General features: G+C 41.1%; 1 protein-coding gene across 1 annotated transcript in view; it reads left to right on the top strand.

Moving 5' to 3' along the window:
- Window positions 1-13,972, top strand: part of LOC127529027 (uncharacterized) — a 189,931-nt gene that overhangs the window by 19,720 nt on the left and 156,239 nt on the right. The window contains exons 3-4 of the mRNA XM_051931276.1: window positions 954-1,025; window positions 8,640-8,770. Coding sequence (XP_051787236.1) covers window positions 954-1,025; window positions 8,640-8,770 — 203 coding nt within the window. The remainder of the gene's footprint in view (window positions 1-953; window positions 1,026-8,639; window positions 8,771-13,972) is intronic.

Consider the following 13,972-nt stretch of genomic DNA (forward strand, 5'->3'; position numbering starts at 1 on the left):
AATGGCCTGTTCTTGTCAAAAGCTTTCTAATGTTAATTTATATTGGCTTTGGAAAACTTTATTGAATATCAAGTCTTTTCTATGGTTACTTAAATTATATTGCTTATACTTAGAACATTCTCACACCTGCTTGATATAATTCAGGGGGCTAGAGGCTATCCCATCAGCACAGAGTGAAAGGAAAGAAACGGTGGCAGTTCTTTGCAGGTTCCACTTTCACACGTGCACACACACACACACACACACACACTCATATACACTCATGCTGTGCCAGTTAGTAACCGCTAGTCAACCAAACCTGCACCCAGCTTTTAGGAAGACTGGTGACTTATTTCCCCAATCATCTGTCCAGTGTTGGTAGCTGAGTTGTTGCCAGGATTGGTTCTGGCCACCTATAACTCTAAATTGGATTAAGTGGGTATCAAAGTTATTCTACACAAGGTTAAAAAGAACTGCCCCCAGGTACTAAGGAAGATCTAACATTGGATAGAAGATTCATCCATTGCAGAGAACATCATCATCATCATCCATATTTTGTTTTTAAAGTTATATTAAATAATTTTAACACCTCATTGCACAGTATTCTTTTTTCTTTTGTGAAATCTTTCTACAAACAGAAGTAAATGCATTGTGTATTCCGCACTGCACATTTCTCTTTAAACACAATAGACATCATAATGTCAAGTGAATGTGTATTTAAATTTTAATGGACAGGAGGTGCAAGTGCGGAGGACTTGATGGAGCACACATCAGGCTCGTCTGGGAGCAAATGCCTTGGAGTGAGGCAGATCAAATCATTATACCATTGGATGGTTTAAAAAAACAGAAAAGGGCTCTCTCTCATTATATAAATTGCTGCACATTAGTTTCTGCCGCTTTGCTCTTGTGTTGCTTATTAAGCTACTTTCATTTTTAAAGAAGAAATTTTCATGCTTTTCTGTGAATCCATTTAGATTCCCAGTGAACTCATTATTGACTGTATTCCAGTGGAATTAGCCAAGAGGACATCAGGCATCAGTACCAAGGTAATGTTTAGAGAATGATTTATTTTATGTATATGGCATATGCAGAAAAAGAGCAACTCAGTTTGTTAAAGCATTCACCATATTTTAAGCAAATATAAATACCTACCTGTCTTTCAATGCATGGCAGAATGCTTACAATTCCGGACTGTTCCAGCATCCTGGGTCCAAATTCTGCACTTGGTCATTGTCTGCTATGGTTTTCCCTTCCACATTCTTTTTGAAAGACCCCAGCATGTTCATCACTTCTTCCAGTCAGCCCAGGGATTAGTGAGCTGGGCCCCCTATCCCGCCACCCCCTTCCGAGGACTGCACCAGCCAAAGTACAAGTGACATTGTGAAAATACATATGGGTTTAAGGAGTACAGATAAGGGGAAGAATGCTCTGTGGGGAGTGAGGTCATCAGCGGGGTCCTTCAGGGGTCTGTCCTGGGACCATTTTACTTTTTATGATTTTCGATTAAATATACTGGTTCCAGTAAAGCTGGTAAATTTGTGAAATTTGCAGATGATACTAAAATTGGAAGACAGGTGGACATTTTGGAGGCAGCAAAAATAATTCAAGAAGTCTTGGACAATCTTCAGAACTGGGCGAACACCTGGAAAATGCAGTGCAAAGTGCTACAAGTAGAAAAATAAATAACACAGAAATGCAAGATGGAAGATACTAAGAGGAAGCAACATCTGAAAAGGATTTAGAGGTTTATGTTGACACAATATTTTCATAATCTAAACCAGGGGTCGCCAACTCTGGTCCTGGAGGACCACCATGGCTGCAGGTTTTCATTCTAACCCTTTTCTTAATGAGTGTCCTGTTTTTGCTGCTAATTAACTTCTTTTGAACTAATTTTAATTGACTTGCTCTTGAAGACTCAGACCCCTTAATTGTTACTTTTTCCTTAATTAGCAACCAAGCAATAATGAGATACAACTGGTGTCCTCATACAAAATCTAAAAATAAAGAACGATGAATGATGGTCTACTCAGGTCCCTCAAACATTTGAACAGTGCTCTTAGAGAAAATCAACAAATTCAGAAATGTCTGCTAATGCACAATGAGAGCAGCAACAAGCCACAGAATTAAAGCAGGGGTTTAATTAACAACAAGAATTGGCACCTCATTAAGCAGCTGGTTGGAGTGAAATTGATGGGAGTTTGAGGCCCTGACTTGGTTGGTCTTCTGTTGGCTCACTCGCTTCACATGTCATTTCTGTTTGGGTGCCATTTAAGGAAAGAAATGAAGGAACTCAGAGGAACGATGAAGTAATTCAGGGAAACGCATCTTAAAAAAGCAATTCAATTAAAATCACAAGAACTTAATTAGCAGCACAAACGGGGCACTATTAAAAAAGGGTTAGAATGAAAACCTGCAGCCACTGGGGCCCTCCAGGACCGGAATTGGCGACCCCTGATCTAAGCAATGCCCAGAAGCTATTAAAAAGGCGGATAAAACCAGGGCTGTGGAGTCGGTAGATAAATTGTTTGACTCTGACTCCTTAGTTTCCGGTACTTCTGACTCCGACTCCTCTGTATTTTAATATGCTACTGTATTTTCCATGTTGATAGAAGGAAGGCAACATACACATCATTTAACCATAGAACTACTGGCTAGGAAGCCGAGTCTCTACCGTATTGGTAACAAAAAAATGAAAACAATAAGGTTTTATTTATTTTATCAACTGGCTATAAAGTAGTAGCATGCATAAAAATCAGGAACAGGAACTTTACCAGTTCAAAAAATATATGAATCACATTCTTCGGTAGTTTTAAAACAAAAACAAAGCTTTACTACATGAACAAAAAACAGTTTATATATTAAATTTGGAATACAGTTGTAGAGTAGCTGTTAAATGCAATCCAAAATTAACTCAATGCAGTGTTCTAAGAAACAGAATTGCTTCTGCCAGATCCTCTTTCATATACATCCATTATCCAACCTGCTATATCCTAACTACAGGGTCACGGGGGGTCTCCTGGAGCCAATCCCAGCCAACACAGGGCACAAGGCAGGAAACAAACCCCGGGCAGGGCGCCAGCCCACTGCAGTCCTCTTTCATAGATGCTCTTAAATCTGACTTGATTATTTTTAGAGCTGAAAATAGTCTTTCAACACTGACTTGGGGGGGTGGCATTGCAGTTACAGTTCAAGCCACATCACTAATAATCTCTGGATCAACAAGGATGGCTTCTTCTGCAATCAGTTTTGATGAGTGGTCATACCTTTCAACTTCTTTTAATTCTTTAAAAAAACTCCTGCCGGATTCATCTCTTTATTTGGACATTTGCTGGTCGTTTATCTTTCACGCATAGGCGACATCGCTTTGCTTTTGAAACTTCCATTTTGTCCAAGTAGGAATTAAAGTCTAATTCTTCATTTGAAGAGGATGATCCCGAGTTACCAGTGCTTATAGCTTCATCCAGTGGTGGTGTTTCAGGTAGTAGTAATCCCTTCATGCGAACTGCTACATCATAGAGGGCCTTTTTTCCATTAGCAATCTGGTCACTGCTCAACAAAATTTGGCTCATTGGATCAACATAAATAGCAGCTAATAAGATTTGATTATCCGGTAAGAGACCCTCTCTTTTCTTCATTGAGGATACGATGCCATCAGCTATTTAACCCTCCCACTTTTGTTCAGGCAATATATCAAGCTCTTTCATTCCAAAAAAATATTACCTGGTGTTAAATCTTCATATTGCAACTAAGACTTTCCAGTTCTTTTACTTGTGCCCACTGGCTTTCAGTTAATAAAACATTTTCATTGTCCAGTTCTTCAAGAAAGTCTTTTAGTTCAAGCAAACGCTTTACCATCAAATAAGTGCTTCCCCAGCGTGTTGTTTAATCCAAAATGGCTCCTTTTTCTGCACGTCTTTTCATAATGGCATCTGTTTTAGGGGGCCTGGCTGCAACAGTTACTTGCCTCAATTTGCCAATTAGAGTAACTGCATGACGATCTTTCAATCCATCTCTTGCTGCAAGTTGCAGAGTATGAACAGCACAATGCACATGTTGAATATTAGTAAGCTTAGATGCTTCTTAAGCAATGTTATCCAAAATTTCACTGTTCTCTTCGGTTTCACTTTCTCCAGTACTTGCAGAACTGTCTTCTAATATCTGTTTGTCAAGTTCTTCATCTACTTTATTCATTTTCTCAGTTGTGCTTAACATATTAGAAGCATTATTTGTCACAATACCTAGAATCTCTGTTCCTTTTTAATTTCAATATCTTCTAGAACAGGTGGTGTGCAAAGTTATGATAAAGTTCAGCGCTGGATGGGAGCGGAGAGTGCAGACAGAACCCCTGAGGACACATCAGGCCATAGCACACACCTCCACCTACATCATTACACTTGTTTACACTCAAATGAACTCGTTAAACACATTATATCTGAAATAAAATGAAAACGCTTTTTGTAATGTACCATGATCCAGATTACAATATGTGAATGTCGGGTTGTATAATTGCTCAGCTGAACTTCACACTAGTAGTAACACAACTATGCACTGGGCTTTATTCTTACATCAGAGAAGTACTTAATTATGACTATTGTTTGTGAAATGCGACATTTGAATTTGCTGTATTTTTGTTTTTCATTACAATTTAAATTTATTAGGAGTCGGAGTTGGTACATTTTTGCTGACCCCGACTCCAGGTACCCGAAATTGTCTCTGATTCCACAGCCCTGGATAAAACGTCAGGTTATACCATAGAGCTTGCTCAATATAAATTGAAGGATGTTCTGCTCAGACGATATACTGCACTTGTGAGATCGCATCTGGACTAGTGTGCGTGCACTTCTGGTAACCACACTACAAGAAAAACACAGAAGCACTTGAAGCTGGGCTAAACCAGAGGTTCCCAACAGGGGATGCCCACACCTCCAAGGGGCTCAAGATGGCATTTCAGGAGGTCCTACAAAGAGGAAGATTGCATTGCAATTTGCCAGAATTGATTGAGGTTAATTGTTTGATTTTATCGTGGAGCATTCTGTGTCTTGCAGTTTGTGCTGTCATTTATTAGTTCGTACTCCTGTTCTATGATATAAAAGAATCGAGCTTTGAGTATGTAATTGTCTAATTGTCCTCTCCGAATAAACCTCATAAATGTGAGTCTTTGTGGGTCCCTTGCTGCAGGTGGCGCGTTCATAAAAGCAAATAACTTATATATATAAAAGAGAATTGAATTTGGACCTTGCAATGATCTGTAGTGAAGGCCGTCGTCTAGGTTTGATTTCCATGCAAGCCCTGATCCTGAAACATCAGAGGTTGGGTTGACGTTTTTCCCGGTTGGGACAAGAGAGACTGAATTGGATGCAACACCTGCTGCTTACTTTTAGCCTATCTCTTCTGCTGGTGGTCCTGGCAGTAGCGCAGCAATTTTAATAGTGCAGTGCGTCACTTTTTGAATGGCAGTAAAGGTGTTATCGGGAGACAACTTGTTCACTGTGTGTCATTGCTTAGTGACGCAGCACGGGGATCTCCAGTTACCCCATTTCCCTTGATTGTTGATCGTGTGTCATTTCCTCTCACTGCTTGATGCTTCACAAGATACTCCAGATCGTCAATCGAATGTCTAAATTTCACAGGCGGGAATATACAAGATTATTAAGACTTATAAAGGTAAATTATTTCATTTACAGTCATATGAAAAAGTTTGGGAACCCCTCTCAGCCTGTATAATAATTGACTTGACTTTCAACAAAAAAGATAACAGTGGTATGTCTTTCATTTCCTAGGAACATTGGAGTACTGGGGTGTTTTTCGAACAAAGATTTTTAGTGAAGTAGTATTGTATGAAATTAAATGTGAAAAACTGGCTGTGCAAAAATGTGGGTCCCCTTGTAATTGTGCTGATTTGAATGCATGTGTCTGCTCAATGCTGATTACTTGCAACACCAAATTGGTATGATTAGCTCATTAAGCCTTCATAGACAGGTGTGTCCATCATGAGATATAAAGGTATTTAAGGTGGTTAATTGCCAGTTGTGCTTCCTTCCCTTTGACTCTCCTCTGAAGAGCGACAGCATGGGATCAAAGCAACTCTCCAGAGATCTGAAAACAAAGATTGTTCAGTCTCATGGTTTAGGGGAAGGCTACAAAAAGCCATCTCAGAGGTTTAAACTGTCAGCTTCATGGAATCAGGAAATGGAAGGCCACAGGCACAGTTGCTGTTAAACCCAGCAGGTCTGGCAGGCCAAGACAAATACTGGAGCAGCATATGAGCAGGATTGTGAGAATGGTGACAGACAACCCACAGATCACCTCCAAAGACCTACAAGAACATCTTGCTGCAGATGGTGTATCTGTACATTGTTGTACAATTCAGCGCAATTTACACAAAGAGCATCTGTATGGCAGGGTGATGAGGTGAAGAAGCCCTTTCTGCATTCACGCCACAAACAGAGTTGCTTGTTGTATGTAAATGCTCATTTAGACAAGCCAAATTCATTTTGGAACAAAGTGCTTTGGACTGATGAGACAAAAATGGAGTTATTTGGTTAGAACAAAAAGCGCTTTGCATGGCGGAAGAAGAACACCGCATTCCAAGAAAAACACCTGCTACCTTCTGTCAAATTTGGTGGAGGTTTCATCATGCTGTGTGGCTAGTTCAGGGACTGGGGCCCTTGTTAAAGTCGAGGGTCAGATGAATTCAACCCAATATCAACACATTCTTCAGGATAATGTTCAAGCATCAGTCACAAAGTTGGAGTTACGCAGGGGTTGGATATTCCAGCAAGACAATGACCCAAAACACAGTTCGAAATCTACAAAGGCATTCATGCAGAGGGAGAAGTAGAATGTTCTGGAATGGCCATCACAGTCCCCTGACTGAATATCATCAAAAATCTATGGGATGATCTGAAACAGGTTGTCCATCAAATTGAACTGAACTGGAGAGATTTTGTATGGAAGAATGTTCAACAATACCTCCTTCCAGAATCAGACACTCATCAAAGGCTATAGGAGGACAGCGTCTAGAGGCTGTTAGATTTGAAAAGGAGGCTCAACTAAGTATTGAGGTCATATCTCTGTTGGGGTGCCCACATTTTATGCACCTGTCTGATTTGGTTATGATGCATATTTTCTGTTAATCCAATAAACTTAATGTCACTGTTGAAATACTGTTTCCAATAAGGCATGTCGTATATTAAAAGGAAGTTGCTACTTTGAAAGCTCAGCCAATGAGAAACAAAAATCCAAAGAATTAAGAGGGGTTCCCAAACTTTTTCATATGATTGTATTTTTAAATTTATTTTTTATTATTTAAAAGCTTATTTTTTTTTAGTTCAGTTTTTTCACCCCCAGTATTGTATGTTGTTCAAAAATTAGAAATGTCACTTCTTGTACAAATGCAGTATTACTTTTGTGACACAAACATTTTTCTAGGGGTGTGGGCCATATAAAAGGTAGGGAACCATTGAGCTACACTGTGAATCGGGGACACCTAGTGGAAATTAGGGAGAAGTGCATTTAGGACTGAGTCAGGAAGCACTTCTTTACACAATGAGTTGTGGGAATCGGCAACAAATTACGAGGATGTGGTTTTGAAGACACCTTGACAACCTTTAAGAAGGATCTGGATGAGATATTTGACTATTGGCTTGACAAACGAGAGGATACCATTCCGTCCATCAGTCTTATGTTCTTATTGTGAAACTCAAACAGTTTTTCATGAATGCTTGGATATTGTTTGCTGTTGTACCTAGGATGTTGACATATTGAAATTATTATTTTTGGGTTGGTATTTCTTTAAATAGCAGCTCTGAAGTAATTTATGCTTGAACGCCGGAGAGCCCTGAACAAGCCATCCTGAGGAAGGGTAACAGGGCAAAATCACAAGTATAAGATACAATTTTTAAAAAGCAGACAAACAAAGGAGCCGGGGGGTTGGGGGCTGGGTGTGTAGAAATTATAACAATGACCAGAAATGAATCCTAATAGGTCATCCAGTAACAGTATCCAAATGTGGGCATCTGCTTCTCAACAGGCTTGGTGCTGGATGCCTAGTGACCCTTTAAACCCTTGTAGACACACTTGACCAGCCTTTTTTTGTGGACCCTCATTGAAATTCTGGGTTGCCATCTTTCTCGTTTTTTATTTCTTTTAATGTTAATCTTTTTCATTGGGCTGATTTGAAAAGAGAGATGTTTACGTTTTGTTTAAAAAAAAAAAAAAAAATTGTAATTGTTTCTTGTACTTTGAACATCCTACACCGTGTTTGGAATAAGTTAATTGATGATTCCAAATTACCCTTAGGAGTGTTCCCTGTAATGGACTGACGTCCAGGGTCCTGCCTTGTGCCCCAAGCTTAAGCTTCTGCCTCACCCGTGACTCAGAATGCGATTAATCTTTAAAGATATGTTTCGTTATGTAATTCAAAATCTGCAGTCTGCCATGGTGTGGCCTGTTTATTTAGGAAACCAGACTGGTTGCAAGGACACAATACAAAAAATGAGAGCATGGGCACACGTGCTTGCCATTTAATATAGACTGTTCCTACTAATGTTTATGCACTACTGTTCTAGCGCCCGTTATTGTAACGGGCTAAATGACTAGTGAGGCAAGAATTATTTTGTTAAAACACTCAAAGCATCTTTTTTTTTTTTTTTTTTTAGGATCTACTGCGATTGATAAATTTGGATTATTTCACCACTTCACTTAATTTTTCTTACAATCTGAAAAGTGGCCTCTACAATGTCGAGGTGCTCAAGAAGTGCATCTATCTTCAGGGTTGTAGGTTTTTAAGGTAAGCCAACAAAACAATTGTGAATACTTGAAACATTCAACTGGACAGGTATCAACCCATATTTCATCCAGTAGGGGGTGCCACCTCACAGGCACAGGACCTTATAAGTTCCTGACAGTAGAATTGCAGGCTCTGGCATTAAGAGTGGTCACTATTAGGTCAGAACCATGATTAGAATGTCTCCAGGGGGTGATCTTAACAAACTTAGCCCTCCAGAGTGCCAGTCTTAATAGATCTAGGATATTGTATTCGTGTAACAAGTTCATTCTTTGCAAGTTGCTTCGCTTCTTGGATGTCTACTTTGGCACTGCATTCTACATAGTGAGTAAAAAGCATATGAGCGGAAGGAGACTTGAGACTGAAAGTGCTCATTTTGTAACACACTCGCCTCACTTTAACGTTATTTGACTTTACAGTTTTGACTGTTGATGGGAATTTATATTTTAAAAATTGAGTTGTAGCTTGATTAGTGTGATTAGGAAGACTGTGTGACATTATTGTATATTACCAGGGTGGTGAGGTCTCGCCACTGTCAACTGCCAGACAGTGTTCAGAAGCCATTAAGAAGGCTAACAGAATGTCGGGTGATATAGCGCCTTGATGTGTGCAGTACAAGTCACAGGAGGTTCTGCTTAAGCTTTATAACTCACTGGTGAGGTCTCACCGGGAGTACTGAGTGCAGTTTTGGTCTCCAGGCTACAAAAAGAACAAAGTAGCACTAGAGAAAGTCTAGAGAAGAGCAACTCGGCTGATTCAGGGCTACAGGGGTTGAGTTATGAGGAAAGATTAAAGGATTTAGAAGTCATAGTGGACTATCAACTGCCAGACAGTGTTCAGAAGTGATCAACAAGGCTATCAGAATCTCAGGTTATATAGCGCCTTGATGTCTATTGTGCAAATCCAAGGAGGTTCTTCTTAAGCTTTAACATACTGGTGAGGCCTCATCTGGAGTACTGGGTGCAGTTTTGGTCTCCAGACTACATAAAGGACATAGCAGCACTGGACAAAGTTCAGAGAAGAGCAACCAGGCTGATTCCAGGGCTACATGGGATGAATTATAAGAGCTGAGCCTTTACAGTTTAAGACATAGAACGTAAAGAGGAGACCTGACTGAAGCGTTTAAAATTCTGAAGGAAATTAGTCCAGAGAATCAAGATGATGACTTTAAAATAAATTAATCATGCAGTTTGATTCTTTTTAAGGGTAAATTTCCCACAAAATTAGGAAGTTTTACTTCACACACAGAATTATAAACACCTGGAAACAGTGGCCAAGTAGTGTTGAAGACAGAAGGACTTTAGGGGCCTTGAAAACTCAACTTGATGTTTTTTTGGAAGAATTAAGTGGATAGGACTGGCGAGCTTTGTTGGGCTGAATGGCTTGTTGACGTTGAGGTTGGTCTAATGTAATTCAAATGTGTGGTGTTTTTGAGGGCCTCAGTAATTTCACAAGCAAGCAACCCTGGTTGATTGTTTGTTGGAAGTGAAAAATCGGTTATCTGCTAATTATTTACAGTTAAATCCGCAAAAGATTGAGGTCTGGATCTTTGCCCCTTCCTGATTTGCTTCTTGCCATTACTAAAATGGTTTGTGAAAATATCTCTTCCAGTGAAACTTGTCTTTTGGGTGTAATTTGGGTGTCAGTTTATGATTATTCTCTCCCCTTTCATGCCCATGTCATGTCTTAGTCATTGTTGTTTATTCGATTAGAGAAACCTTTCTAGGCTTAAAACTATGGTCACTAAGACTGAGATGGAAATACTTGTCCATACTTTGCCTTGCCTACACTATTGTAATTTATTGTACTAACCAACGCCGCGTAATCACGCCACTTTTTTAATGATTTTTAGGCACAGGGAAAAAAAATGAACATTTGACAAATCCGTAATTTAATAAACCACCAAGAAAAGTAACATTGCAACAATGCACACTACGAACCAATATACAGTCATCGTTCAGTACGCACTGCCTGCTCATGTGCCCGCCCCCAACTCCTCACCTGAGCCACTTTTGTCTCTGCTACAGTCCACATGCACCTCTGAGCCACGTTGTCTTTTCATTGTTCTTTGCGGTTCTGGCTGCTTTACTATATATAATCCACCAAGTCACCCGACCATGGTAGTAGCGATGTGTACAAAGGGCAGGGACGTAATCAGTGTGAGCGTATGACCCGCACTTACTGGGAATTCCTCGTTTGTGGGGATTAATTGAAAGCCCTGGTCCCCATCACGAATGGGGTTCACCGGCGCACCAACGCCTGTCGGCGCCGGGTAGACACACATTGATCCATTCAGTGTAGCGCGCGTACAGTACTGGACATCCCAAGGGCATCACAGACCTGTTAATGCTCAATCTCACGTGGCTGAAAGCCACTTGTCCCTCTAAGAAGTTGTACGCCGACCGCTTGGCGATCGCGCAACTATTTAGCAGTAGTGAGTCTCATTCGTATTCGGAATTAACCAGACAAATCGCTCCACCAACTAAGAACGGCTATGCACCACCACCCACAGAATCGAGAAAGAGCTATCAATCTGTCAATTCTCTCTGTGTCCGGGCCGGGTGAGGTTTCCCGTGTTGAGTCAAATTAAGCAAAATTTGTGTCTGGTGAGTTGTTGCGTCCGGGCACATGAGCAGGCACTGTGAATGCCTTGGAAGCGTGGGTGGACGCGTGCCGGAGAATAATGAGTATCTATATGTCTTCTTAGATATAGAAAGCGTTTGATGCGGTGTTTGGTGAATTGTTAGTTTGTGAGTTAGCAGTTGTGATGGTTTTACACTCCAGTACATTGCGGTGAACGCTGGTAACAGTCAGTCAGGCAGGCAGGCAGGCGGGCGGGCGGGCGTTCTCGTCCCATGCTCTTAGAGTTTTTGGGCGTGTCTCTGTATCGGTTCGAGTTGTTGGGCGGTGCTCTGTCGTTTGTATCCAATGGTTGGACGACTTGGTGGATTATATATAGAAATGCAGCCGAAACCGAAAGGAATAATGAAAAGTCAATGTGGCTCAGTGGTGCATGTGTACTGTAGCAGAGACGAAAGCGAGTTGGTGAGTTGTTGCGGCCGGGCACATGAGCAGGCACTGTGAATGCCTTGAGAGCATGGGTGGACGCGTGCTCGAATTGGTGGGCTGGGCTTTGTGAGTTGACTGACATGGCTAATTTTTGCGTATCCCATGGTTGTCTTCTGGCAGTTTGAATGCCTCGAGAGACAGGGTGTCCTTGTGTGGTGAGTTGTTGCAGTTTGTGAGTTAAAAGCTGCGATGGTTTTACACGCTGGTTACCGGCGGGCAGACATTCTCGTCCCATGATCTTAGAGTTGGTGGGCGTGGCTCTGTGTTGTCGGCGGGCGTGGCTGTGTGAGTTGTTGGCGTATCCCATCGTCTTAGCGCTAGTTGACAGGCGTGGCTATATCGTGCGTATCCCATGGTTGTTTTGCCTGTTCTGTCGGCTTAGTGAATTATATATATATAGATACATGTGAGAACAAATTTGCCTTGAACCGTCTGCAGATTATACAAAATGCAGCTGCCAGGCTTTTAACTACTGGATCCAATCGGAGGTTTCATATTATACCGATTTTTATCATCCCACTATTGGCTGCCAGTAGAATTTTTAGAATTCAATTTAAAATTCTGGTTCTTACTTCTCGAGGCCTCCATGGCCAAGCCTCCCAGGACATTCGTGACCATGTGCATCATTGCATTGCTAGTCGCATTCTAAAATCTGAGAAATAAGTTCTACCTTCTCGTACTGTGCACTAGAATAACACTATCGGGAGATTGTGCTTTTTCTGTCTGTTGCACAGAGGTTATGGAATAATCTCCCCCGGTCCTGCGTCGGGCTCATTGCGTTGAGGTGTTCTAAGGTCAGCTTAAGACATCCTGGGCAGTGTTTCTATGAGTCATATTTGCTGATTCTGTGTATTTTTATTGTCCACTTGTGTGTTGTATCACCGTTTTTTCTATGAATGTTTTTTAATTGTGTGTGTGTGTATATATAACTGTACAGTACTTTGTGGCATTTGCCTGTGACAGGTGCTTTATAAATACATTTTCACTTACTTACTGTCCTCCAGGTGCACTGTTTTTCCCTCTCACCTTTCCAAAGACGTGTTAGGTTAATGGGCTACTCTCAAATGACCCTGTGTGGGTGTATGTATGAGTGGGCCCAGTGGTAGAATGGTGCCTCTCTCAGGGATGCTTACTGGCTTCTTCCTAATTCTGCTAGGAAAAACTCGGGAGGGGGGCCCTCCATGACACTGGATCGAATTAAGTTTGAGAATGTTGTAAAGAATTATTAGATTTATATAGCGCTTTTCTCACAACTCGAAGCGCCTCAGGGAGTAGGGAGCCACTTCAGTCACCACTGATATGTAGTATTCACTTGAATGATGCGATGGCAGCAATTTTTGCACCACTACGCTCACCACAAATTAGCTGTTAGCAGATGAAGATCTGAGTGTGAGAGAGAGAGAGTTGGAGACTAGAAGATGATTAGGAGGCCAGAATAACGGCTGTGGTGGACAATTTTGCCTGAACATTGGGATACAAAGGATGCCCAGGAATCTCTTATGACCACCTAGTCAGGTCCTCGGTTTTATGTCTCATCCGAAGGACAGTGCCATTTTTACAGTACAGTGTCCTGGTCACTGCAATGGGTTATTGGGATCCACATTCAGACCACTGAGTAAGCACATCTTGTGAATTTCCCCTTGGGATTAATAAAGTATCTCTCTCTCTTTCTTGCTGGCCTCACCAAAACCTTTTCCAGCAGCAACCCAAGTTTTTTTTTATAGATGGTGTCCAATCCGAACATGCTTAGCTTCAGGTGGATGACCTCTTCTGAAGTGCATGTGGTATTATGTAATGTCATCGACTGAGGAAAGTTTGATGTACCAAGTAGGTCACCCCCATTAATATTTACAGAGTCCCGGGACTGAAATGGGCACTCAATGACTTGTCAAACAAGGCAAAATTAAAAGCAGTGTAACCAAAAAAGAGGAGGATTCAGTCTTTTCTTGGGAGTGTTAGAATTCAGGTAGGAGCTGCAGTCATCGGTCTGCTCTCTCCAGAATGAGCCGTCCTGGGATTGTCTCAGTTTTATATACAGTATTAGATTAAAGAGGATAAACTTTATTAATCCAGAGGGGAAATTCAGATGTACACTGCAGCAGAAACATACAAAAAACAAGTATACGGACTCATAGG

This window comes from Erpetoichthys calabaricus, chromosome 8 (assembly GCF_900747795.2).
Source record: "Erpetoichthys calabaricus chromosome 8, fErpCal1.3, whole genome shotgun sequence".
Taxonomy (NCBI): domain Eukaryota; kingdom Metazoa; phylum Chordata; class Cladistia; order Polypteriformes; family Polypteridae; genus Erpetoichthys; species Erpetoichthys calabaricus.